The 24,187-nt window shown below is 53.6% G+C and overlaps 1 protein-coding gene across 2 annotated transcripts; it reads right to left on the reverse strand.

Annotated features, from left to right (window-relative positions):
* Window positions 1–5,660: 5,660 nt before the first annotated feature.
* Window positions 5,661–22,916, reverse strand: TMEM114 (transmembrane protein 114). Of its 2 annotated transcripts, XM_028117668.2 has the most exons (4): window positions 22,656–22,916; window positions 22,296–22,376; window positions 10,521–10,658; window positions 5,661–9,310 (listed from the first exon to the last, which is right to left on the reverse strand). In XM_028117668.2, the coding sequence occupies exons 1-4, from the start codon at window positions 22,870–22,872 to the stop codon at window positions 9,078–9,080; spliced, it is 669 nt and encodes a 222-aa protein (XP_027973469.1). In that variant the 5' UTR covers window positions 22,873–22,916; the 3' UTR covers window positions 5,661–9,077. The 2 variants fall into 2 exon arrangements, with proteins under 2 accessions (XP_027973469.1, XP_027973470.1); XM_028117669.2 differs by lacking the exon at window positions 10,521–10,658.
* Between the last annotated feature and the right edge of the window lie 1,271 nt (window positions 22,917–24,187).

The raw sequence follows: 24,187 nt of genomic DNA on the forward strand, positions 1-24,187 counted from the left end.
CTTTCTAGGGAGGCGACGACAGCACCCTGAGTGTGTGCATCACCTCCGGGGCCTCAGTGGTTAAAGGTGCAGGTCAGATGCCATATAATCCCAGCCCAGTCTGACCGGAGCTGGTTCCGTGGTACAGAATGGGGTTCAAGTCCCAGGTGAGGAGAAAAACCCGCGTCTGGCTCCAGGAATTCCAGGGGAGCCAACAGCTCCCCGCCTTGGGCTCCCTGAGCCAGCTGCTTCTAAGCAAGGACCCAAGAGCCCAGGGGGTGCTGGGGAGGGGCAGCCAGCCACACAGAGGAACGGGGTGGAAGGAGAGAGGACTTGGCCCTCTCGGTGCATGCATATTTTATTAGTTATCCGGCGGTTGTTTCTCCTCTGGGGCTCCGAGTGGTCCATTAAATTAAGCATTCCTCATTGAGGGACTAGAAACGAATCCGGAACCAAGGCCGAGGTTCTGACGGAGTCCCAGTGTCATCCTCACAGGGAAAGGCCCCTACACACAGCGGCTGCAACCCTGTGGGCTGTGTGCACGCTCGCTGATGAACGCGCCGCGTGAGTGTGAAACCAGGCGTCCCCAGGCCCAGCAGCGCCCACACCAGGACCACCGTCGGGAGCCACCGGGGTGGATGGGGAGGCGGACTCACGTGGCCTGGTTTTGAGGGATGATCTGGCCAGCGATTCTGGATACGTCCTGGCCCTGCTGAGCTTCGGCAGGCTCGTGCATCCATCAGTGGGGACGATGGTGGACGCGCCCTCCCAGCAGGATGAGAGGCTGCAGCATGCTTTAAAAGCTCTAGAGTGCTCTAGAGCCCGGGGAAGAAAGGCTTGCGTGCCGTGCGCGGGGTGACTCATCCTAAACCATGTCCCGGGGGGGGGGGGGGGGGGGGCGGGCATCCAGAAAAGGCCAGAGCAGATGAGTGATTGAGCACAGGGAGACGTCTCCTGGAGACAATCAGGGACATCTGACGGGTGAAGGGACCCCACACAGAGGCTGCGTGGACTCCTCCCTTGCCCTCTGTCAGCCCCGTGGCAAGCGCACACCTCCTGGGTAGGTGGGACACGGGGGCTCAGAGGGAGGGATCCTCCCCAGGCACATGTCTCCTGCGGCCCCAGCCTGCCCGTCCCCAGTCCTCACCTGCCTCCTTCCCCACCAGCCGCAGACACATGCACAAAATCTGGTCTCTTTGTCATCCCCTCGGCCAGGGCTCCTGCATACAGGCCAGGGTGATGGGAACAGCTGGATGGGGGATGCCATTCCCCTAAATGGGACTTTTTAGACCCAAAAGTTAGCATCCACAACTGCTTCTTCATCAGGACCTCACGACAACCTGACTCATTCGCTGATGTGTGACCAGTACCTGGCAGAGAACTTGCCAAGGACAGGCCCTCAGGAGACATTTGTGGGATTGTATCATCTGGAACAGGTTGGTGGGGGGCACATCCACCCACCCCAGGGGACGGTGGGCCCACTTTTCAGATAACAAGACTGAAGCCCAAAGGGAGACAGGGACCTCCCCAAAGCCACACTGCGGAGCTGGGACAGGGAGGAGGAGAAGCTCAGGGGCATGCACTGTTCCCTGCCCTCCTCAGACTTCTCTGCCCTGATTCCTCCTGGCGCCCACGTCGTAGCCAGGCTGGGTGCTGCAGAACGGAGCCCACACATTGCCTGCTGGCTGGTGAACACACTCATAGGCACGAGGGGGAGCAGCGGCTGAGATCAGCCACCACGGCTTCTGCAGAGCCCTATCCCCTGTGGGCAGCAGGGTTCAAGGACCCAGGGGTGCCAGGGAATTCCAGAATCCACAGAGTTTGAGAAAGCCAAGTTTCTCCCTCACCGTCAGCTGCCCTTCTGGGCTTGCGGACCAGGGGGCACTGTGGGATGAGGCTCTGGGCCTGTTCCCTTCCTCCAGCGTTCCCTCCCTCCCAGACGTGGCCTCATGTGCCCCCCGAGGTCCTGCCTAGCACGGGCACCGCCCCTCCGGCTTCCCTCCCCATCATCTCCATGCTGGGGACTCCCCTCCTTCCAAGGACCCCCCACACGCCGGTCCTTTCTCTCTGCCCCAGCCCTCCACCCCCGCCCGCAGGAAACTCCATCTTTTCTTCATTTCCACAAGGAAAGAGAACGCACCCCCAGGAGGCGCTGATGTGGCGGGCCAAACGGGTTTGTGGGTGACAACAGCTCCCCTACTGGAAAGAGATTGCCCTAAGTTTCACAAAGCCCCTCACTGTTATGGTTTCTATGGCCTACCTCCCCTCCACCCCGAGAAACTTAAGAAAAATCACTTTTTCTTTTCTTAAGAGTAATTCTTTCAGCTCTCCATTGATCCCCGCATGCAAGCTCGTCTCTGGATCTTTCTCTCCACGGCCACCAGGGAGTCACCACCAAGCTCTGCTACACAACGGGCGTTACTTGAGGCCTGGGACAGGCTTTGCAAGGACAGGGGGACATTGTCTGGGGCCCTTGTCATTCCCTTCAGCTGCCCCAAATCGGCCCTCTTTCCTAGGCCAGCGTATGCCCATCCTACGATTCATGGAGGAGGGAGCATCGGCATCTCACCAGAGTGGCTCACAGTCTGGATCCTCAATTTCCCAGCTTCCCTTTGCAGGTATGGGGTGAGCACATGACCAGGCTCAGCCAAGTAGATCCACCTGCCATGGTTAGGGGGGTGGGGGGGCCAGACACCAGGACACCCATGACAGCCAGTGAAACAGGGTCCAGGGCTGGGGACAGCAAGTAGACCGAGTCACCAGTGCCAGCCATGGTGTTGAGTGCTAGTACCCTCTGCAGATCCCTCTGACAGCAAGATTTGGGCCATCACCCTGTGTGCATAACCCCAAACCTACTCCCCAACCCTCACAGAAACTTTAAGTTAAGAGCTACCAGCATCCTTTTCTCTCCTTTTGCACTGACACCAGCCAAAATCTGTCTCTGTTGCTTGCAGCTATGAATCCTGGCTGGATCCAACAGGGTCCCCATCTACTTCCCCACCAGTAGGAATCATGCCCATCCCCTCCTCTCTTAAAAGACGGAATTGGAGGGGCACCTGGCTGGCTTAGTCCACAGAGTGTGCGGCTCTTGATCTTGGGGTCATGAGGTCGAGCCCCATGTTGGGTGTAAAGATTATTTAAATAAACTTTAAAAATAAATTAATTAAAGATGGAATTGGATGCAGTCAGTGTTCATTATAAGTAGCCATTTCATGTTAACTGTGATCCCTCCTTCTGTGCGTGCATGGCTCCCCTCCTTCCTTCCTTCTTTCCTCCCCACCTCTCTCAAATATTCAACGCACACCTACGTCACATGAAGACTGTTCCGGGCTGGGGTCCCAGGGGAGTTTGCTTCCTTCACCCCTACATACATCAGTGTCTGGCACACAGTTGGCTCTTAATACATTCCCACTGAAATGAAGGAATGACTTCAACAGATAGCAAAAAAAAAAAAAAAAAAAAAAAAAGCAAAGGCGCCCCCACACCACCCCCAAAATCCTGATATTTGGCATTTTCAACAGAGCAATGAGCTGGCCAATGCCCCCAGGGTGTGGGCTGGGGGTGGGGGGGGGAAATTTGCTCAGAGAAGACACTGGATAGAGTCTGGGATTTGCATATTTATGCAACAAGTAGTTCTTAAATGTGCCCGATGCTGTTTCAGAAGTCAGCAAGAACAGGAGAGACAACTCTCCGGGTTAGCATGGAGCATAGACTCTAGTAGGGAAACAGTCAGCAAGGTGCACGCAACACAGACCGGTGAGCGCTAAGGGCAAGAAAGCGCGGAAGGGGAGGGGGAGCTGGGGGGTCTGGTGAAGGTTGCGGCTTTAGCTATTCCAGGCAGGAGAACAGTAAATGCCTAATGCGTTCGGGGCACAGCAACGAGGCGGGAGAACAGTGGCGCCGGAAAGGAGGGATACGGTTGCCAGATTTACCAAATTAAAATCCAGGATGCCCATTTAAATTTGAACACCAGAGAAGCAACGCCTGATTGTTTAGGATAAGTACGTCCCAACTGTCTCACGGGGTACACTGTTCCTGGAAAGACGACCCGCCGCTGCCTCAGGGTTGCCATCACCCACCGGGGAATGTCCCTTGCTTGCCTATCCCCTGTCCTGAGGGACCCCTCTCCCCCTGTCCCACACAGTGCCCAGAAGGGTCCCCCTGGGAAGCACCTGCGGCCCCAGAAGTGTCGGCATGGACCACCTCTCTGTCCCCCACCCTCTCTGGCTCCGAGGAGTCTTCCACCCCTGATTTGTCTCCATCTCTGGTTTCTCGCTGTCCGCTTCTGTTGTTCCTGCCTCTCCTTTCTCTGTGTGGGTCTCTCTGGGGTCCCCTCCCTTTCTTTCCTCCTTCCCTGCACCTCCTTCCGTCCGTCCTTCCGTCCTGCCGCCACCCGTCTGTGCTGCTCTCCTCTGCTTTCTCTCTCCTCCCTGTCTCTGCCAGCTCGTTCTTCCTCCTCTGCCTTCCCCGCACGCCTCTCTCTGTCTCTCTTTTATTGCGATTATACATTTCTCCAGGTCTCCATGCACGTGTGTGTGTGTTTCCATCTCTCTCACTCCCCTGCCCCCCACCCACCGTGTACTCCAGAGGGGACCTAACCTATAAATACTTGACAAAGCCCAGCCTCCTGTTGGACAGAGGCAGAGGCGCTGCATCCGCCTCCAGCCTTCACGGGGGCCTAATACCAGTGGCCCAGGAGTCGTGCTGGGGAAATGACAGGTGGAAATTCACTTGAGGGGAAGCAAAGACATTTTTGCTATAAATGAAATCCAGGACGTTGACTCTGGAGGAGGGGGGTGAGCAGCCCCATGTTAGAGGGACAGAGAGAGGAAGGGGGCAGGGACGCTGGAGCAGGGTCTCGGCCCTGCCCCTCGCCCCACCCAGCACGTCCTGCTGTGCGCCTCAGGCTCCTCACCTGCAAAATGGGGCTAACGGTGATTGCTCTGCAAGCCTGCAGGCTCCCTGGTGTTAGAAGTTTGATGCCCAAATGTTAGAAGTTTGGCTTTTTTGAGTTCCCCAATGATGCTCATATGAAGATGGGGTGGAAAACCACAGTCTTAGGGCTTATGCATTCCCTCACCTAGAGATGTTTCCTTGCCCTCAAGACAGAATCAGAATGGAATAGAATAGGATAGAACAGAACACCATAGAATCCCAAATCCCACTTACCATCGGCACCGCCTCGTCATGGACCACAGGTAACCCAGCCACCTTCTCTCCCTCCTCCTCATCCGCCCCACCTACCCACCTCCTATCTCTATTCACCTGCTACCACACTCCCTCCACTCTCCCTCTTTCTTCCCTTCAAACACACGAGCTTGTTTCCACCTCAGGGCCTTGGCACTTACTGTCTCCTGCCTGGCCTGCTGTTTCCCCACGTGGCAGGTTCCTCACTTGGGTCTCAGCACAATGCTATCTCCTCCAAGGGGCCCTCAGCGCAATGCCTCTTCCTCCAGGGGGTCCTTCCTGACTGTCCTTCCTGGAGTAATGTATCTCCCAGCCACCCTCCATCTCATGTTTAGTTTTCTTCACAGCCCTAATACTCCCTGAATTTCTCGTATGTATCATTGGTTCATGTGTGTGTCATCCGTTTCCCTGTAAGCTAGTAAGGGCAAGGATCTTGTCATCCATCTGCACTAATGTGTCCCCAGACCCTAGAACAGTCCCTGACACATGGTAGGTATTTGGTAAATGTTTATCAAATGAATGAGATTATTTCCACTATGTCCTTAGTTCCTTGAATGCACACGTGCTCTCTTTTATAATTCGTTTCTGTGCCTCTATCAGGGTTTCTCAAGCTTGGCATGATTCACGGGTGGAACCGGATCAATTCTCCGTCCTGGGGGCCATCCCATGCACTGGCCTCTGCCCTCCGGATGCAGGAGCACCCACCCCGAGCTGTGACAACCAAAAACGTCTCTAGACATCGTCAATGTCCCAGGTGGGGAGGGGATGGAGAATCGCCCCAGCTGAGAGCCGCTGCCCTGCAGGGTCAGACCCGTAGCGGGACACCCCAGAGGGCTGAAAACGGACGTCCTTGGACGCCTTTGAGAACCAGGGCCTGCCTCTGATGCAGTTCCACCACATGACCAGCAGGTGGCAGCAGAGACCACTCTCTCACTAGCAGGGTTGCCCTCACTTTGCGAAAACTTTCATTTCTCTCCCTGACTTGTATAATTGATTTTGTAACTCTGCTCTCGCCCCCCGCCCCATAGGGCCTTGTGAGCAATCCGCTCAGTTTGCACTTTTACAGACTAGACGGACAGGAAGTGGCAGCAATGTCCTGAACCCACCGGCGGACAGAGAGCTGCCTGGCTGGTAGGAATGGAAAGGAAATCCTGGAATCAGGCAGATCTGAATTTGCATCCCAGGTGTAGCCCTTTCTCTCCTTTCCTCGGGCCAGTTAACTTAGCCTGTCTGTGCCTCAGTTTCCTCATCTGTACCCTGCCTCGCTTCTCTCCATAGTCCTCACCACTGACCATATGTTTTGCATGCCTGTCCTCAATCATGTGGCAGCTCTGAGAGCAAGGGCTTGCTAGGTCCTAGCATGCAATGACTCCCCAAGTGTTTGTTGAGTGACTGAGTGACTGATGGCATGTAGAATAGTGCGGATGTGTAATAAGTACTCAGTGAGCATCAGCCATGGTGAGGAGGAGGAGGAGGTCATCGTGATGTCACGGTAAGGGTGATGGTGTCGTGGTGAGGACAGTGACGTCATGATGTTGCTAATGGTGCTGTCACCTTATGATCCATGCCAATGGTCCGCAAACCTGCTAAGCCCGTGGCACTTCCGGGGGGATTTTCTTAAACCTAAGGCTCCCCAGGCCTTCCTCACATCTCATGACTCTGAATCCTGCAGGAACAGGTTGAAAACCTCAGCTGTACCTTGGAATCATCCAGAGAGGTCTTTAAACACTATCAACTCCACCCCGAGGTACAATCAGAGCAAGGATTCAGCCCGGGCATTGGGGTTTTTAAAAGATGCCCAGGTGATTCTAACGTGCAGCAAGGTGACCACCACCCCTGTCACTTAGCAAATACCCCAGCTCAGGGTCACAAAGGACAGGGCCCCAGATCAGAAACATCCACATCACCTGCGAGCTGGTCAGACCTGTGAAATCTCGGGCCCCACCTGGACCTGCTGACTCAGAGAGCCCCTGGGGACCACCCCCCGCCAGGAGGGTTGGGACACCCCGAAGAGTCTGGGCACACCGAAGTGTGAGAGGCACCACCCCAGGGGATTCGGATGTGCAGCCACTTTGGACACTCCCATTCCCGTGGGCTAGAACACGAGGACGAAAGGAGGGATGGAATTTTCTTGGGGAGGGAGCAGGGGTTCCAATTAGTCCCTGAAGATCACCCCATCAGCGAGCTCCGTGAGGATCTTTCACTTCGTATCCTGGACCCATCCCCACCATGTATACTGAGAAAAGCCCACGTCACACCCAGACGTATGTTTGCCCAAAAGGAGCCAGGCTTCCCTGGAGAACACTCAATGCCAAAGGGCCAAGGAGGTGGGTGCTCTCCCCCACCCAGACCCACTGAGGCCACACAGCTAATGGTGTCACCAGGACTCAGCCCATGACGGACTCCACACCTCCTTTGCTGGTGCAGAAGGAACCTAAAAACGCTGCCCCATGAAGGACAGAAGACCCTGTGTGTGCTTGTGCATGTGTGTGCATTGTGTGTGTGAGCGTGCAAGCGACTTCACAAAACCTCCTTACCGGAGGCTTGTTAGAAATGCAGAACTGCAGGCCCCACCTCCACCTCCTTCCTGAATCAGAACCTGCATTTTCACAAGATCCCCATAAAAGTCGGAGGTGCACTGGGGTAAACCAAATGCCGGGCCACTCTCTACCCTAAGATTTGTTCAAATGCTAGGCATGCTCAGATCCCACTCTGAGAGACTATGATGTCATTGGCCCAACGTGGCTCCTGCACAATTTTTAAATTCCGTTGAGGGTTGGGATCTGCTAATCAGTCTTCCTCAGGGGGTACAGGACCCTCCTCCTCCTGCTTTCCCAGCTGTCTGAATCTCGCCAGTCTCGGGCTTGAGGCTAGGGAAGCAGGCTCAGTCAACACATTCCTGGGGAAACTACTCTACGACGGGTGTGTGCGAGTTGACAAGGGCTCACAGGTGGCACTTGGGTCCAGGAGTGACTACTGTGTGTTTGAGGATATTCTTCCCTACTGGTTGTGAGTGTGCTGATCCTTCTTCCCTCCTTGGGCGAATCTGCTGATGATTCCTTCTTATGAGTCTCAAGCTTGCTGATTGCTCTTCCTGCTGGTGGTGGGCTTGCCGACGGCTCTCCCCGTGGTCTCTGAAGTGACACAATAAGGGGACCAGCACGCCAACCACCAGAAAGCTCGGAGGGGCTTCCATGTCCGGGATGACTACTTTATGTTGCAGTACTGAGCCCCTGGTCACTGAGAATCGTCGCTCCGAGTCAGCCCGGCCGGTCGAGCTCTGGGAATGTGGACGGGATGAGCGTGCACCTCGCTGAGGTTGGGGGGAGGGGGACATTTGCACCGCCCGGTTGGTGAGTAGCCCAGATTTCTGCTCTCGCCACCCCGTTTCACACTGCGCCCTAGGCGGGGGCTCCAGGTCTTGTGCGGCCTGAGGCCCAGAGTCTGGGGTGCAGCAGCCCCCCCACCACAGCAATCATGCTGCAGCCAGTCCATTGAACCTGCTCAGGAAAACTGTGGTAAGGGACTGAGCACTGTTCTTGGAGCAAGGAATAGACCACCAGCTCGCTGTGCACTTTTGCGCAGCTTACCTAACCTCTCTGATCTTCCATGTCCTCAGCAAAGAAGGGGAGCTGATGCAATGAGTGGGGGTGAGCACTGCAATGAAGCAAGAGGAGGCCCACAGGGGCTGCAATCCAGAAAGTGCTGGCTATGGTCAAGGGGCTGTTTTGTTGTTTCAGGTGAGGTGGGTTCTGCATTCCCAAGGCCTCCTCCAGCCCATACGGACACACGCGTGCACGGACACACAGACACCACACCAGGCAAGGACATGAGAGCCAAGCCCGGAGCTCAGCCCATAGCAGTAGCCTTTGAGACCAGGGCCCTGCCTCCCACCAGACCAGGCATTGGGCTCATATGGCCCGGTCCTGCTTCTGTCTCAGGCTGAGCATGCGGGCCGCCCCCATAAAGGCCACCCCGGTGAGCAGCTCAGCGATGAAGCTCATCCAGCCCAGGGCCAGGGACCAGCCGAAGCGGATGTCCACCTGGTCCAGGAGGGCCTTCTCCTCCAGGAGACACCGCGCCTCCCGGAAGGCGGCCGCCGAGTACGCGATGTAGACACTGATTCCAGCCAGGGTCAGCAAGGCTGCAGGAGAGGCAAAGGAGAGCAGATCAAACCCCCAGGCTCCTCCTCCTCCTTGCCCAGCCCATCTCTCCAGCTGTCCATGCTCCTCCTACCACAGGGCCTTTGCCCATGCTGGTCCCCTACCCAGTGCACCCTCCCTTCCCTTCCTGCTCCCTCCCGCCACCAGAAACTCCTGTCCATCCCCACATCTCAGCTCATCTAACTCGATTCCGGGACCTCCCCAAGTAGGTCAAGTGCCCCCTGTGGTTTCACAGCACCACACACTGTCACTGTCCAGGTCAGAACGGCAATTTTGCATTTGTTTGTGAGGTCGCTTAGCTTATGGCCATCTCCCCCAATGGGCTATGAGCTCCCAGGGGCTCATCCTGGATTCCAGCACGGGGCTGGCCCATGGTGGGTTCCCAGAGACCGGGAATGACAGATGCCCTGTTCAGCACCACAGCTGCCGGCCACAGGGGGCTATTTCAACTGAAATTAAATTAATGTAAATGAACATCTCGGACTTCCTGGGCATCTGCCTCACATCAAGAGCTCCGCAGCCTGGCTCGAGGCTCCCCCCACGGCACAGCGTGGATTAGACTTCCCGCCAAGTGCACAGAGTGGTTTCGAGAATTAGTCCCCGGGTAACCTCTTAATGCCAATATCAATAATAGTAGAGGTCGGAGGACATCTGAGCCTCATACTATTTTCACCGCCAGACATTCTTTTTGGTCCTTTTCCTCCATGGATCCCAAGTGTGTGCATCACCTCTGTTCCTGCTCGGTGTTTAAGCAGGGACAATTTCAAGCCTACAGGAAGGAGGGAGGCCTTAGGACACCAGCCATGTGCTGGATCCCATCTTTGAAAGCCTCTGGTCTGCCAAACAGACAGGATTAACCCAGGCATTGCGCAGGTTTTAATCAATCAATCCATCGATCGATCAAAGCAAGGTGTGTCAGAAGGGCAGAGGCGCATGAGAGAGCAAGGGTCTCCTGCCAGCCCACAGCCCTCACGCAGAAGCTGCAGGGTCATCTGTGAAACCAGGAAAACAATCCTCAGGACCTGCTCCCACCCTCTGCTTCTCTCTTGGGACCCACTCATCCCTTCCAGCTCTGATGTCACAGATGGGGAAACTGAGCCCCGGAAAGGATGCCCGCCCACCCCTCCCCAACTGAGGGTTCACGTGCAGCCCCTCTGGAGCCCCCACACTCCGTGCAAGGGGGGCACCTACCTCCAAAGAGGAAGAGGGTCCCTGTGAGCAGGAGGAGGATGGAGACTCGGAGGAGGAAGCTCAGAAACCCCATCATCCCCCCAAACACCATCAGGATCAGGCTGAGTGGCAGCAGAATCACAAATGTCCCATGCATGGCTTAGAAGAGAGAAGAGGACAACAGGCAGAGGAGAGTTACCGACAACCTTCAGTCAGTCAACAAACAGTTACTGAGCACCACCTATGGGCCAGCCCCCAGATGCTGGGAGAGAAAATTAACACCATTGTTACTACCATGTCTGATGATGATGATGATGATGATAATGTAACAACACGTTACAAACCACAAGAGCCACTCTTTTTCGTGGCTGAGTAATATTCCGTTACATAAGTGAAACAAGTCAGACAGAGAAAGACACATACTGCATGATTTCACTGATCCATGGAATCCAGAAAACAAAACAAACAAACAAGCAAACAAAAAATAGACTCTTAAGTACAGAGAATAATCTGGCATTTGCCAGAGAGGAGAGAGCGGGGAGATAAGTGACACAGATGAAGGGGGTGAAGACATACACACTTTCTGGTGTAAAATAAATAAGTCACAGGGATGAAAAGTACAGTGTAGCAAAAATAATAATACTGTAATAACGTTGCATGATGATGGATGGTGAATACGCCTGTTGCGGTGAGCACTGAGCAATGTATAGAATTGTCCAATCCCTGTGTTGTACCCCTGAAACTAACAGAACATTGTGTGTTGACAAAACTTCAAGAGTAAAATCAACTAATTTTTGAAAGTAACAACAGGTGTGGAGACTCATCTGTGCCAGTCTTCAGGTCGCACAAGCGCGCGTCCTGACGCTCCCTGTGAGGCAGGTACTGCCGTGTCCATTCGCGTACTCACGCAGCATGTTTCCTGAGTACTCTAGTGAGTAGAGTCAAGTAGTGAACAGATCAATAAGTGACAGAGTTGAGAGATGGTGACAAGCGGTGGGGAGGGCAGTGAACCCGGCACAGAACGGGCTGGAGCAGTGGCTTCACGGAGGAGGTGACATTCAAGCAGAGCCCTGGGAAGGAGGTGAGAGAGGCAGCCTGCAGAATGAAGGTCAGGAAGGGTGGGGTGGGGGGCTGAGGGAGGAGCAGGTACCGAGTCCCAGGACAGGCTGTGCCTGGTGGGATGGAGGCACCCGGGGAAGCTGGCAGGGGCGGCGTGGAGACAGCGTGGGGGAGAGGGGATGCAGGAGATGAAGACAGAGAGCCAAGAGCAGAGCACGCACAGGACTGTGAACTTCCGTCCGAATGAAAGGGGCCACCAGGCGGGCAGCTTGGGACAAGAGAATCCCACAGTTTAACTCCCGTTTCTCAAGACCGCTCTGCTTGCTATACTGAGAGTAGACAGCAGAGGGGGGCAGGGGACGGACAGGTGGCTCCCAAGCTCACGGCCCACGGAACCGCTGAAAGTGACCCGATCTGGGACGAGAGTCTTGGCAGATGACGTGAGGGGTCTCAGCATGAGATCATCTGCATTCAAGGGGGCCCCACATCCAAGGTCTAGTGCCCTGGGAGGAGGCAGGCGAGAGCATGGAGAAGATGCGGTGAAGATGGGGGACAGAGATTGAGTGACGTGGCCCCACGCCAAGGGCTTCCGGGGGTCGATGCCACTACCTGAAGCCGGGGAGGCAGGGACCGGGTTCTCCCTCGGAGCCTCTGGGAGGACCAGCCCTGCGGACCCCTGCATTTCAGACTTCCGACCTCCAGGACTGTGACGCAACACACTTCTGGGGTTTTTAAGCCACCCAGACTGCCTGAGAACACAAAAACAAGGAGCGGGAAGCCCATGGGGGCATTACTGCCATCACCCTGTTAAGGATGAGGGTGACCTGGGGCCGCTGGGAAGGGGTCGGACTCCGGGTATATTCTGAAGATAAAACAGGCAACGGTGTTGAAGGTGTGAGAACAAGAGGGACAAGACAAGCAGCGCGATCTGGGGCCTGAGTGCCGGGCGGACGCGCCGCCGTCTGCACAGGTGGGAAGATGAGGGAGGAAGTGCTGGGTTCGGGGTTCGGTCGGGGACCGGACAGGTTCCAGGGACTCCGCAGGGAGTTCAAGGTCTGGAATGCCGCTGTATCAGGCCAGCCCCTAGCTCCCCGGACACTGAAAGCAGCCCCTGTTCTCAAGACCCAAGTATTTCCTAAAGACCCAACCCTGCCTTTCCTCCTCCACAGACAGTGCCCCCCTCTCCCCCTGGTCCCCTCTGACTGCCCTGGCTCCCCATCCTGGGCCGCCCAGCCCACCGGCTTCCAGCCTTCCCTCCCCGGCTCCTGCCCAGCTCCCTCCATGGTGACTCAACACTGCATGGGGAACATTTGCTCTGAGTTCCATTGACAAGAACAGTGGTTGGCGAGGGGAGCGTGGGGTGGGGGGGAGGGGATGAACAGGTGAGAGGAGGGGAGGCCAGAGAAAGAACATCCCCTACCCCTCTTCCCTGTCCCCAAATTGCAGGTGGCTGGTGAGTCAGAAGCATATTACATTAACAAGGCGTGATCAGAACTTACATTACAGAACCAGAAAGTAGAAAAGAAGGAGTTACATGAATGTCAAGTGGGGTGGGGGTGGGGGAGAGGGGGGTGGAAGAAATCTGGGGTCTCAGGATCCTAAGATCTCAACATTTGCCACCATCTTGGCTCTGAGCTTCCTGGCAGCCAAAGCAAAAAGGGAAAGAATTGCAAAGTTCTTTTTCACTGGCCATTCATTTACCAAATAATTGATTGATCATTTACCATGAGCTGGACACTAAGCCTCCTTCAGTCCTTTTGGCAGCAAGATAGGTATGAAAATAAATACTTCACTCTGGCTCTTGAGAGCGAGCTAAGCTCATATCTTCCAGAACTCTTTTTTTTTTTAGATGTTATTTATTTACTCGACAGAGAGAGACATAGTGAGAAAGGGAACACAAGCAGGGGGAGTGGGAGAGGGAGAAGCAGACTTCCCGCTGAGCAGGGAGCCCGATGCGGGGCTCGATCCCAGGACCCTAGGATCATGACCTGAGTCAAAGGCAGATGCTTAACTGACTGAGCCACCCAGGCGCCCCTCAGAAGTCTTTCCTTACACCCACGTTCACAGTCTGCTCTGTGCCCCCAGCTCCCCACAGTTTCCCTATTCTAGCGTCTGTTATCTAGTGTGGGGGGCAGCTCCCTCTTCTGTCTCTCCTGTTAAGCTGTGGGCTCCTTGAACAGGTTCCTCTTGTACGATTGTATCCCTGAGTTTCCAGCAGAGCACTCAGGAATGGTGAGTGCCTGACGGGTATTCGTCGACCTCATTAATTAATTAAGAGCTAGACGGTGTTTCTCTAAGCCAAGAAAATATGGCAGCTTCTAAGAAATGAAAAAGAAACCAAGAAGCTTGAGAGATGACCTCACGGGTTCAAAACAGAGACTTCCAAGCCAGGTACTCCGCATTCGAATTTGGGCTCTGACTCTGGGGCCCTGGGCGTGTCTCTTAATTCAGCAGGAACTCCATTTCCACATCTGTGAAAGGGAAGTGATAAGAGGTGGCTCACAGGATTACCATCAGGACGGTGTGCGTGAAGATGATGGAGCAACGCAGAAAAGTGTAAATGTAGGTACCACGTCCCATAGAATAAGTGCTAGATAGATCATAACCCTGCCAGGAATGACAATGATGGAGACAAGAATACAGCTCAACTTCCACTGTGACCAAATCACTTTGTCCTCAACCCTATAATGGCCACCAACCTTGGCGAGTCAAGGACACAAGAGCAATCTCCCTCCCAAAGCTTGTCCGTCTGTCCCTTCCTCCCTTCCTCCCTTCCTCCCTTCCTCCCTTCCTTTTTCCCTTCCTTCCTTCCCGGGAAAAATCTTGGGCCGGAAAGCACAACAGCTGGGATGAAAACCTGGCCCTGGAAGATCTGTCCCCCTGTATGGCATTGCCTCCAGACTATGGCTCAGAAGTGAAATCATTTGTCATTTAGAAATTAATGAGGTTTCTTGGAGCGGGTTCAGCCCCAGCAGCGCCATGTGTGAGTTCCCCAGACTTGCTGCGAGCTGACTTGACGTACACGTTCAATTAAACGTCTGGGTAAGAACAGGCTTCCAGTGGGAGAGTTGTAAAATCTCCTGCTGAAGTTTGGCTTAGCTTTTCGTGGGATGTGTGTGTGTGTGTGTGTGTGTGTGTGTGTGTGTACACACGCCTTGGTCTTTGTTATTTTCAGGGCCGCAGACATGGGGCATGAGGATTGATTCTGAGTTCCGTACCCATTTCCAACCACATCTCGTTTGGAAACACCTATCTATAGGCCCCTAATGAGGGCCACGCTCTGCCACAGAGCCCGGGGACTCTATGATCTAGACTTGGTCCCTGCTCCCCCTGGAGACCAGGGTCCAGAGCAGAGACAGACGAGCAGGGAAACAAAGTCACAGGCTGTGATGTGTCATGAAGGAAGTCAGCATGACAATGCAGAAAAACGGGGTAGGCAGGGAGTGGGGAGCACTTCTTTGGATAAGGTGATTGCATTCATTTCCTTGGGCTGCATCACAAATTACTACAAACCAGGTGTCTCCTACAGGAATGTATGATCCGACAGTCCCGGAGGACACAAGTCCAAAATCAAGATGTCCCATGACCCCACTCCCCTCCAGAGGCTCCAGAGTCCTTCCCTGCCTCCTCCAGCCTCCTGAGGATGCTGGCGACCGACCCTTGACACCGCCTGGCTGGTGGCTGCATCATTCCCAGTCTCTGCCCCCATCTTCATTCTCCTTTTCTTACAAGGACCCTTATCAGAGAATGCAGGGCCCACCCAGTTAATCCAAGATGATCTCATCTCAAGATCCTAAACTTAATGACATCTGCAAGGATACTTTTTTCAAATAAGGTCACATCCCCAGGTACCAGGGGTTAGGACGTGGATATATATATTTTTTATAGGGGATGACACCTTCCAATCCACTCCAGTGTTTACGGGAGGAGCTCAACAGATGGCAGCTAAGATTACTATATAGAATTAATAATAATAATAATAATAATAAATGTTGACGGGCCTTTTTTCATCGAGGGCCAATGTGTGCCCAAGGGCAAGAAACCGTTTAGTTCAAAAATACTTTGTTGAGGAACAATGAATCATGGAACACTGCACCAAAAACTAATGATGTAATATATGGTGATTAACATAACAATAAAAAAATTTAAAAAAAAATACTTTGTTGAGGAAAAAAAAAAACAACTTTTTGCAAGCAAAAGGAAGAGCAAACCCAGAAAGAAGCAAAGATGTTCACGCCAAGGAAAAGATGATTGTGACTCTCCCATCATCACACTTTTCAAAGAACTGCTCAATGGGAAAACCAGGCTTCCAATTCCACAACACTAGTGAGGTCAGGAAGCCCCGGGGTGGTTTGCGAAGTAATAGTTGTGCTCTTAAAGAAACTAGAGACAGTTTCTGCAGAGACATCAGAAGCATTGACAAAAGAAGGAAATCTCAGGAACCATTTCCCAAAGGGGGAAATGTCACACTGTCTTTATGTTCAAGCCTTGTCAATGTGACTTGCAGACCCCAAGAAGGGCTCAGAGATATTCAGTCCTTATCGTGGGTGGTAAGGAAGTCAATTTTTACGTTTTTGTCAATATTTGTTCTAGAATCTGGGGTGACCAGAACGCAGTCTTTTTGAGAACAAGGGCTGCATCTTCGTTCCCTTAGAACGCTCCAAGATGCATCGTTGTGATATAGAAAAAGCAGGACTCTACGACAAGCAAAGACCTAAGTTCAAATCCTGACACCACCTCTTACCAAGCAAATGTCATCGCCTCCCAAAAGCCTGTTTCTGTTTCCTCCCGGGTCCATTGGATTATGGGCCCTGACTTTGCCAAGCTGTCATGAGCACCAAATGTGAGAATAACTGTTTCTTTCTTGCACTCAAGCGCCTGGAGCTCTCTACCAAGTAAAAATTTTAATGCCCATTTCACATACGCGAGAAGTGAGGTTCAAAGTACTGAGGTCAGTTGCTCAAGAAGGTACAGCCATCAAGTCTCAGAGCTGGGACGGAACAGCAAAGGAGGTTGACAAACGGGTGTAGGGATGGCAGACAAGGGGTGTTTAACCCAGTCTGGAAATTAGGAAGGGCTGTTGGGGCAAGGGGAGGAGATCTCAGCTTTAAAGGTCAGATGAGAAGGCGTGGGGGAAGGCATTCCTGAACGAGGGGACAGCATGTGCCAAGGCCCGGAGGCAGGAGATACCTGAGATATCTGGAAGGACGCACGTGCCCCAGCTCTTGCAGCTGGAGAGGTGGGCAGGGTTCCCATACTTCCACAAGCCACACCACGGCGAAATGCAACCACTAGGGCAGTCCTCCTCGGGGCTTGTGTTACAGCAGACATGATAGCATTCTTCTCAGAAGAAATGGAAACAAGACCCATGCAGCCCCCACCTCAACTCCTCCTTCGTTCTCTCCTCCCCATAGCTAACCTCTCGTAAATGCTTGGACACACATACTTCCAGTCTTTTCCCATATATTCATACTTTCCTATGTATTTACCTGTTTCTCTAATTCTAAAAGGCACAGCCGGTCACACCTCAACATGTGAAAACAGAATGTGTTGGACCATCCACAGCATCTTGCCCAGAACACTCTGCAACGTGCTTTTCTCATTCCATGGTATTTCTTGGTCTTTTATGCACATTAGTATACGCTCTTTACAGACTACAAAGTCTTCCAAAGGATAGACGTGCCACATGCAGATGCTTAGCCGTATTTCCACCCATGAGCTCCGAGGCTGTATCTTGTTCTCCACAGTTACAAAAATGGTTAAGGCGAGCCTCTTAGAAACCTCACAGGGTAGATCCCAAGCAGTGGAATTACACTGAATATGAATTTTGTTTCTTTATTTGTTTGAAGTGTGTACTTGACTTTCAACAAGCAGCTGGGAGGCAGCCTAAAGCCCAGGCCTTCGTGCCCAGAGATGCTGAGACCCCCGGCGCCCCCCACTTCCCTTCCCACCGACCGCACAGCTATGCATGAATCACACTGAGCATTCCCTCCTGGATTCAGGCCGCCTCTGAATCCCATTACGTCCCCAATCCCTTTATTTCTCTCCCCACCATCTCCTCTCTTGCAATCGGCAGCAGGCATTGTGGGAGGGCTGGTTTTAATTTTCCGTGCCACTGCAACAGCCGGGTACCCAGAGAGACCAGACACCCAATCTTGTGATATTCCAACCTCCACCTCCTCAGAAGACATGCAGGCCAGGCCTCTGGCCCTCAGTTACAGTGGCCTCCTGCCACTGCTGTGCTATGTTGGGCTAGGCATTTGACCTTTCTAGGTCTGGTGTGCTTAGCTGTAGGATGAGCAGCCTGACCACCTTCCTGGCTCTTAGGAGACACAGCCGAAGTAAGGCATAGGGAGGACCCAAGGTGTGGGTAAGAAGCATTTTCTGTGCTGCCTCCAGAAACACCAGCCTTCTAGCTGACTCTGGAACACCCCGCCCTCAATCCTACCGCTCAGCTCTGCTCCTGCCCTTCTTCCTTGTAATTCAGATCTCTGATTCCCAGATGGAAGAGGCAGTGTAGGATGGGGGACTGGGAACCCAGGAAACAGGCGAGGAGCCTCTCCTCTGGCCTGCCATGGCCTCGGTCTTAGCACACCCACATTACACTGGAATTCTGCTCTGTGTCGCATCATTCCCACAGGGCAGGAACCACCTGGATTCAGATCCCAGATCTACCTGTAACTGTGCAAACTTCCATAACTTATTAACCTCTCTGTGCTTCGGTTTCTTCATTTGGAAAGTAAGGATGATAACAGCTCCTGCCTCATGAGGTTGTCATGAAGATGAAGAGAGTTGATAGATGCAAAGCACTCAGGACAGTGTGTGGCACGCAGTGACTGTCCCGTAAACATCAGCTGTTCCTCTTATTGCCCTTCAACCACACCATTGACAGGTGCCTCCACCACCCTTCCTCACGTGACCCTGTTTCATTCCCTCTGCTACACCTACTGCTATTTGAAACAAGTTTACATTTATTTATTCACTGGTCCATGTGTTTACTATCTGCCTGCTGCACTGGACTCAAGCTCTGTGTGGGCAAGGACCACACCTATCTCGTCATGTTCTATGCCCTCCATCTAGCCCAGTGCCAGGAGTGAAATACATATGTACAAAGGAAGTAAATGAGTCTCTCATGATTAGCTCCATTTTACAGATGAGAAGCCTGAGACTCAGGGAGGCAATGGGATTTAGAGCAGGAGACATTAATTGAGCTCCTACTATGTACCATGCATCTATGCTAGGTGCTTTGCTTATGTGATCTCATTTCATCTCAGAGCAGCCTGTTAATGGAAGTTAATGGAAGCAGGGGACGGGCCAGAAGCCACACCCACTGGTAAGCTGTGGGGCCCTTATCTATGATGGGACTGGTCCCACTCCTTCGCCTTGTTACAAATGGCACATCTCATCCCAGCCAATCAGCACATCCCATCCCTCGGCCACAAGGACTGGCTCAGCCCTGGGCGTGTAATCCAGTCTGGTCCCATGAGAAGCCTACTTAGAATGTTTGCAGACTTTTGGCAAGTGGAGAGCCTCCTTCTGCTTGGGTTGTGAAGACTGGAGAGGGTTTATCGAAAGCAGGACCCACACAGAGGCAAAGCCCGGAGAGGAAAAGAAAGAAAGTGCGTTTAATTCTCTGGATCCCAGCACACTTTTCGGTTACATGGACGGGGAATTCCTTTCCTTGTTTAAATAAGGATGATTTGTGTTTCACCAAAAGACTCCTGGTTGATACAGCGAGTCTGGATGTTTCCAAACTGGGGCTCTTTTTTCAACATGGTGCTGAATTTGATGATCCCCTCCACCTCCGCCAGAAGTAATTCCAGTCCCTGGCCAAGGAAGCAAACCCATGACATCCCCAGAGCTAATCTGGAGGACAAAACATCCAAGCAAGGTGGGTTTTTATTGGGCGCTGGAGTGGCGCGGGCTTGGGGTTTCTTGCTGGAACAATCAAGAGTTCTTCCCTATACACCCCCACTGGGGTTTGTCTAGGAGGCTGGCTCAGAGAACACGCTGCTTTGACAACTGCCCTCTCTCTTCTGTGACCCCAGCAGCAGGTCCTCAAAGGAATAAGACGCCTCCACATAACAAAAGAGCTTGGACAAGATTCCAAACTCATTCTGGGGATAAAGAGATTCTGAGAAAAGTCTCCCTCTGGGGGTGGTGTGCAGCGAGCATGTGGTCTGAAGGGGCAGCCTGCTCTTTCTTGGATGATATAATGGTAATAATAGCACTCCCATTCAAGGCGCACTTACAGAGGCCAGCCACCACTGAGGCTCTTTAAATACACTCTCCCATTCCATCCTGGCCACAACCTTATGAAGACAGGTGACAGATATCCTCCCTTTGCCCATGAGGGAGCCGATGCTTGGAGAGATAGAGGAATGCACCCAAGGCTGCACGCCTCCTCGGCGGTGAAGCTGGGGCTTAGACCTGGGTCTGAGAGTGAACAGACGAACAGGCTCTGGATGTGAATTTTGCCCATTTCTCAAAATCCTGGAGCACACAGGATTGTTGACATTATTAAGTTTCACAAAGAAGCCAGACCAATGCCAACTATAATTAGTCATCCAGTTTACCCACAGATGTGATAAGTAGGCTAAATGCCAGCACCCAGCCCAGCAAAGGGTCAGTGCTCCAGAGATGGGATTGCATCTAAAAGAGGCTGGAAGGAATAGCAAAGACTAGTGTTTATTGAGCACTTACTATGTGTCCAGCCACTTTCATGCAACACAGAGATCCCACAACAACCAGGCATCATGTGAGGTCCCAGGTAAGGTCACTTTTTTCAGCTAGCTGGTTTATGGAATTCTGACCACACCCCCCTCATGGTTTTGACATTTCATTTTGATAGATGTGGAAACTGAGTCTCAGAGGTTAAGACACCTGTCCCACGATCCCAGAGGGTCCTGGGAAGCGTCCAAGCTGGCATCTGACACCCATCTCCCTCACATCAAGGGCGGGAACTCTTGATCATTCTTGAAACAATGCTCTGAGAACACCCTAAATTGATTCTGATTAGCGTGGGGCTGCGGAAAGAGCTCATGGCACCTCTACCTTCCCTCAACTTCCCACACATGTCAAGGGAACATCCCCTTCCCTGGGACCTTATGCAGGGTGTAGCAGCTGGATTGTATCAGCTTGTGAGAGCCAACTGCTAAGTTTTTAGGAATTTGGGGAGCCACCTGACATCATGTTGATAGCTTGAAGTTGACCCCAGTGGGAATATTTACACCAAAGAAATCAGCAAATGCTTCAAATCAAGACTCCCTCTTCCCCCAGAAAGACAGTTATTAACTATTTCCCAGCACACCACTGGACTTCTGTTCCACTCATTTTCTCATTCATTCATTTAAAAAATAGGTTCCACTTCTAACATAATACAATTTATACTCACTCTCGTACCTGGGTCAGCAAATCTGGGCTCGTGATCCCACCCCACACCAGGGGTGTGCTAAATATTGGGCATCAAGCCATGGCAAGACAGGCATGGTCCCCGTCCTCATGGAACTCATGGTCTAATGAGGGAGTCAGACTTTAACTCAAAAAATGCCACAAAATCTATGCTATGAGTAGAAGTTGACCGAGTCAAGCTAGCAGGATGGGAGCAAGGAGACTCCAGGCAGAGGAAATGGCATATGCAAAGTCCCAGTGGCAGGAGGAAATAGGGCATGGTTCAGGAAGTAGCCCCAGGCCAGCACAGCCAGAGAAGAAAGAGCAAGGGGAGATCGGAACTGGAGAGGCACCCTGGCAGCCCTTGTGGGCCATGCTAGCGACTTGGTCTTTGTTCCCAAGCCTCAACAAGTCCATTAAAAACAACCCACATTTTTTAAGGTCTGTGAAACTCAGCCCTCCCTTCCTCATCAGATTCTTTCTATGGTACCTCTCTGAGCCTCAGTTTCTTCGCAGGAAAAATGAAGGTAATAATGGAGATGATACTTAACTCCACAGGGTAGCAGTGGAGATTAACTGAAGACATAGATGGAAAGAAAGCATTCAGCTCCACGCCTGGCCCACTGCCAGCCTCAATGAACTCGCTGAACTATTATGTTTAGGTCCCTCCTTTCTCAAGTGTCTGTTTCAGCCCATTCGCTTCCCTGCATTCAGTCTTCCCAGTGTTACTGAGTTCCAACCACTGTGCTAGGCACTGGGAAATCAGCCCTGAACAGGACAGACGCAGTGGCCCCAGGGGGAGGGGGCTGCTCTCTGCTCCTGATCACCTTTCTTGAATCATTCCACAGATATTCACTGCATCCCCGCTACTGCCAAGCGCTTGTTCTCAGCCCTGAGGATACAAATAAGGCTGACATGGGGTGTGCCTTGGGGTCTATGGGCTCAGACCTCTCTTCAGCATTCAGCTCCTCAGGCTGGTTTAGGTGTCTCTTCGGACTCCACCCACCCTCCCTCCCTCATGCTGCTTGTCACTCTGAAATGTGACTGCGCATTTCCACATGCGTCTCCGCAGCTAGTGTGTGAGCTCCTGGACGGCAGGACCTGGGTCTTAATCATCAGCACGGTGCTTGGTGCAGAGGAAGCCTGCGATCAACGGTTGTGCAATGAATCCTGAACCACATAGTGTAACCTGTGGCGCAAGAGAAGCCCGGCCCCTGCCCCTAACTCCACTTCCTTCTTCGGTCCTGGCCACCCACTCCGCAGGGCTCCCGCCCCACTCTTTGAAGAGCTCCAAAACTGGTGTCCAGACCCGGGATTCTCCCCCGATCCCCTCCCTCCCGGACTCACTGAGAAGTTGTCGGCTTGAGTCGCTGACGGTCACGTTCTCCTGCCAGAAGGGGTTCATCAGCGGCACGCACGGGCTCTGGACTGGATGGGGTGGAAGAATCTGTGGCTGCGGACGTGGCGTTGGAAACCCAGCCCTCGGCCTCGCCCCCACGCCCACCCTAGACGCCATCCCGGGAGGGAGGATCTTGCGGAGACCACAGCAGCTGCACCTGGAGCTCACCCCGCTCCGGAGCCCTCCGCCCACCCGGCCCGGGCCCAGACCCCGCGTTTTGTGCTTTGGGGCTCGGGGGAGGACTGCGAGCCCAGCAACAGGTCCCGGGCGGGCGCGGCACCGCGCAGCATCCCCGCGCTCCCCCTTACCCCGGCAGGTGCGCCAGAGGCCAGAGTGCGAGCTCAGAGGTTCGAGCTCACTGAGGGCGGCCCCCGCCCGGCCCCGCGCCCCCGGGCCGCCCCGCTCCAGCCGCTCAGTGTCAATGATGTACCAGAAGTCCGTGGCGATGGCGGCCGCCAGGAGCACAAAGCTGAGCGCCCCGGTCAGCGCCGCCGCGCCCGCCAGCATGCCCAGGTGCACCCGCATGGTGCAGCCCGGCCCGCCGCCCGCCGCCCGCGGCTCCCAGCTCCTCCTCCGGAGTCTCCGGACTGGGAGCTGCCCGGGCCTTCGGTCCTCGAGCCCTCCCTCCCGCCCTGGCTCCGCCCTCAGCCCCTCACCTGCGCCCTGCGCGCGCTCGTCCCAAACCGCTCCCAGCCCTCCGATGCCACCGCCACTCGCAGGCCCCGTACCTGCGATCTCAGACTTCCACCTCCGCCTTCCCACCCCCATCCGAGCCTTTGGACCCCACCCCAGCCTGAACGCCACCTCAGCCGTCCATTCCCACCTCCCACCTGCCGCCCAGACTCTTATCCCTCGGATCACTTCCCCACTGTCCCCAAACCATCCCGCGCTCCGTGACCCAGCCTGCCCTGCCTCTCCCTTTCCGCCCCAGCCCTCCTTGATCTCTTCCACACCACCACCTAGATTCCCCCCTTCCAGCCCCGTGTGCCTGGAGCCTTCCCTCACCCGTCCTTCCTAAGGCTCGCCCTCCTGCTTGAAGTGAGCCGAGTGCCCAGACAGGTGCTGGAGTTCTGGGTGCTCTGCGGCAGGAATGCGGCCTCCCCGCAAACTGGGGAAATAAGACAATGGGGCCTCACCAGCCTGACAGTCCCACCCGGGGAGTTTAGTCTTCAATACCCTCTTCCTCCAGCTGCAATTATCCTTCCTCCAAAATCGACGTTCAGTTGATATTTCTAGGTTGACTACAGAGGCAAAAGGCAGATCCAATTTTTAATAAAAGTTCTTTAAAGCAATGGGCTAAGCCAAGTCCTCTGAGTCTATCCCTTTACCACCTCAATCACTGCCACCACCACCATCACCACCATCACCATCATCATCACCATCATCACCATCACCATCATCACCATCATCACCACCATCATCACCATCATCACCATCACCATCATCATCACCACCATCACCACCATCACCATCATCATCACCATCATCATCATCCACCACCACCATCACCATCATCACCACTATCACCATCAAGTCATCACCATCACCATCATCACCACCATCATCACCTTCATCATCACCATCATCATCACCACCATCACCATCATCAACACCATCATCATCACCATCACCATTGTCACCATCACCATCACCACCATCACCACCATCACCATCATCATCATCACCTCCATAATCATCATCACCACCACCCTCACCATTACCATCATCATCACTACCATCATCACCACCATCACCACCACCATCATCATCACCACCATTATCACCACCATCACCATCATCACCATCATCATCACCATTGACACCATCATCACCACCACCC

Source organism: Eumetopias jubatus, unplaced genomic scaffold (assembly GCF_037043125.1).
Source record: "Eumetopias jubatus isolate StellerSeaLion01/CBP00866 unplaced genomic scaffold, mEumJub1_p1.0 scaffold_12, whole genome shotgun sequence".
Classification (NCBI taxonomy): domain Eukaryota; kingdom Metazoa; phylum Chordata; class Mammalia; order Carnivora; family Otariidae; genus Eumetopias; species Eumetopias jubatus.

What these genes read in the sequence shown, in the direction of transcription:
- TMEM114 (XM_028117668.2), bottom strand. Translation starts at nt 22,872, where the DNA reads ATGCGGGTGCACCTGGGCATGCTGGCGGGCGCGGCGGCGCTGACCGGG. An exon ending in CCTCTGGCGCACCTGCCGGG is followed by an intron (nt 22,377 to 22,655) that starts GTAAGGGGGAGC and finishes CACCCCATCCAG; the next exon opens with TCCAGAGCCCGTGCGTGCCG. An exon ending in CTCAAGCCGACAACTTCTCA is followed by an intron (nt 10,659 to 22,295) that starts GTGAGTCCGGGA and finishes CTCTCTTCTAAG; the next exon opens with CCATGCATGGGACATTTGTG.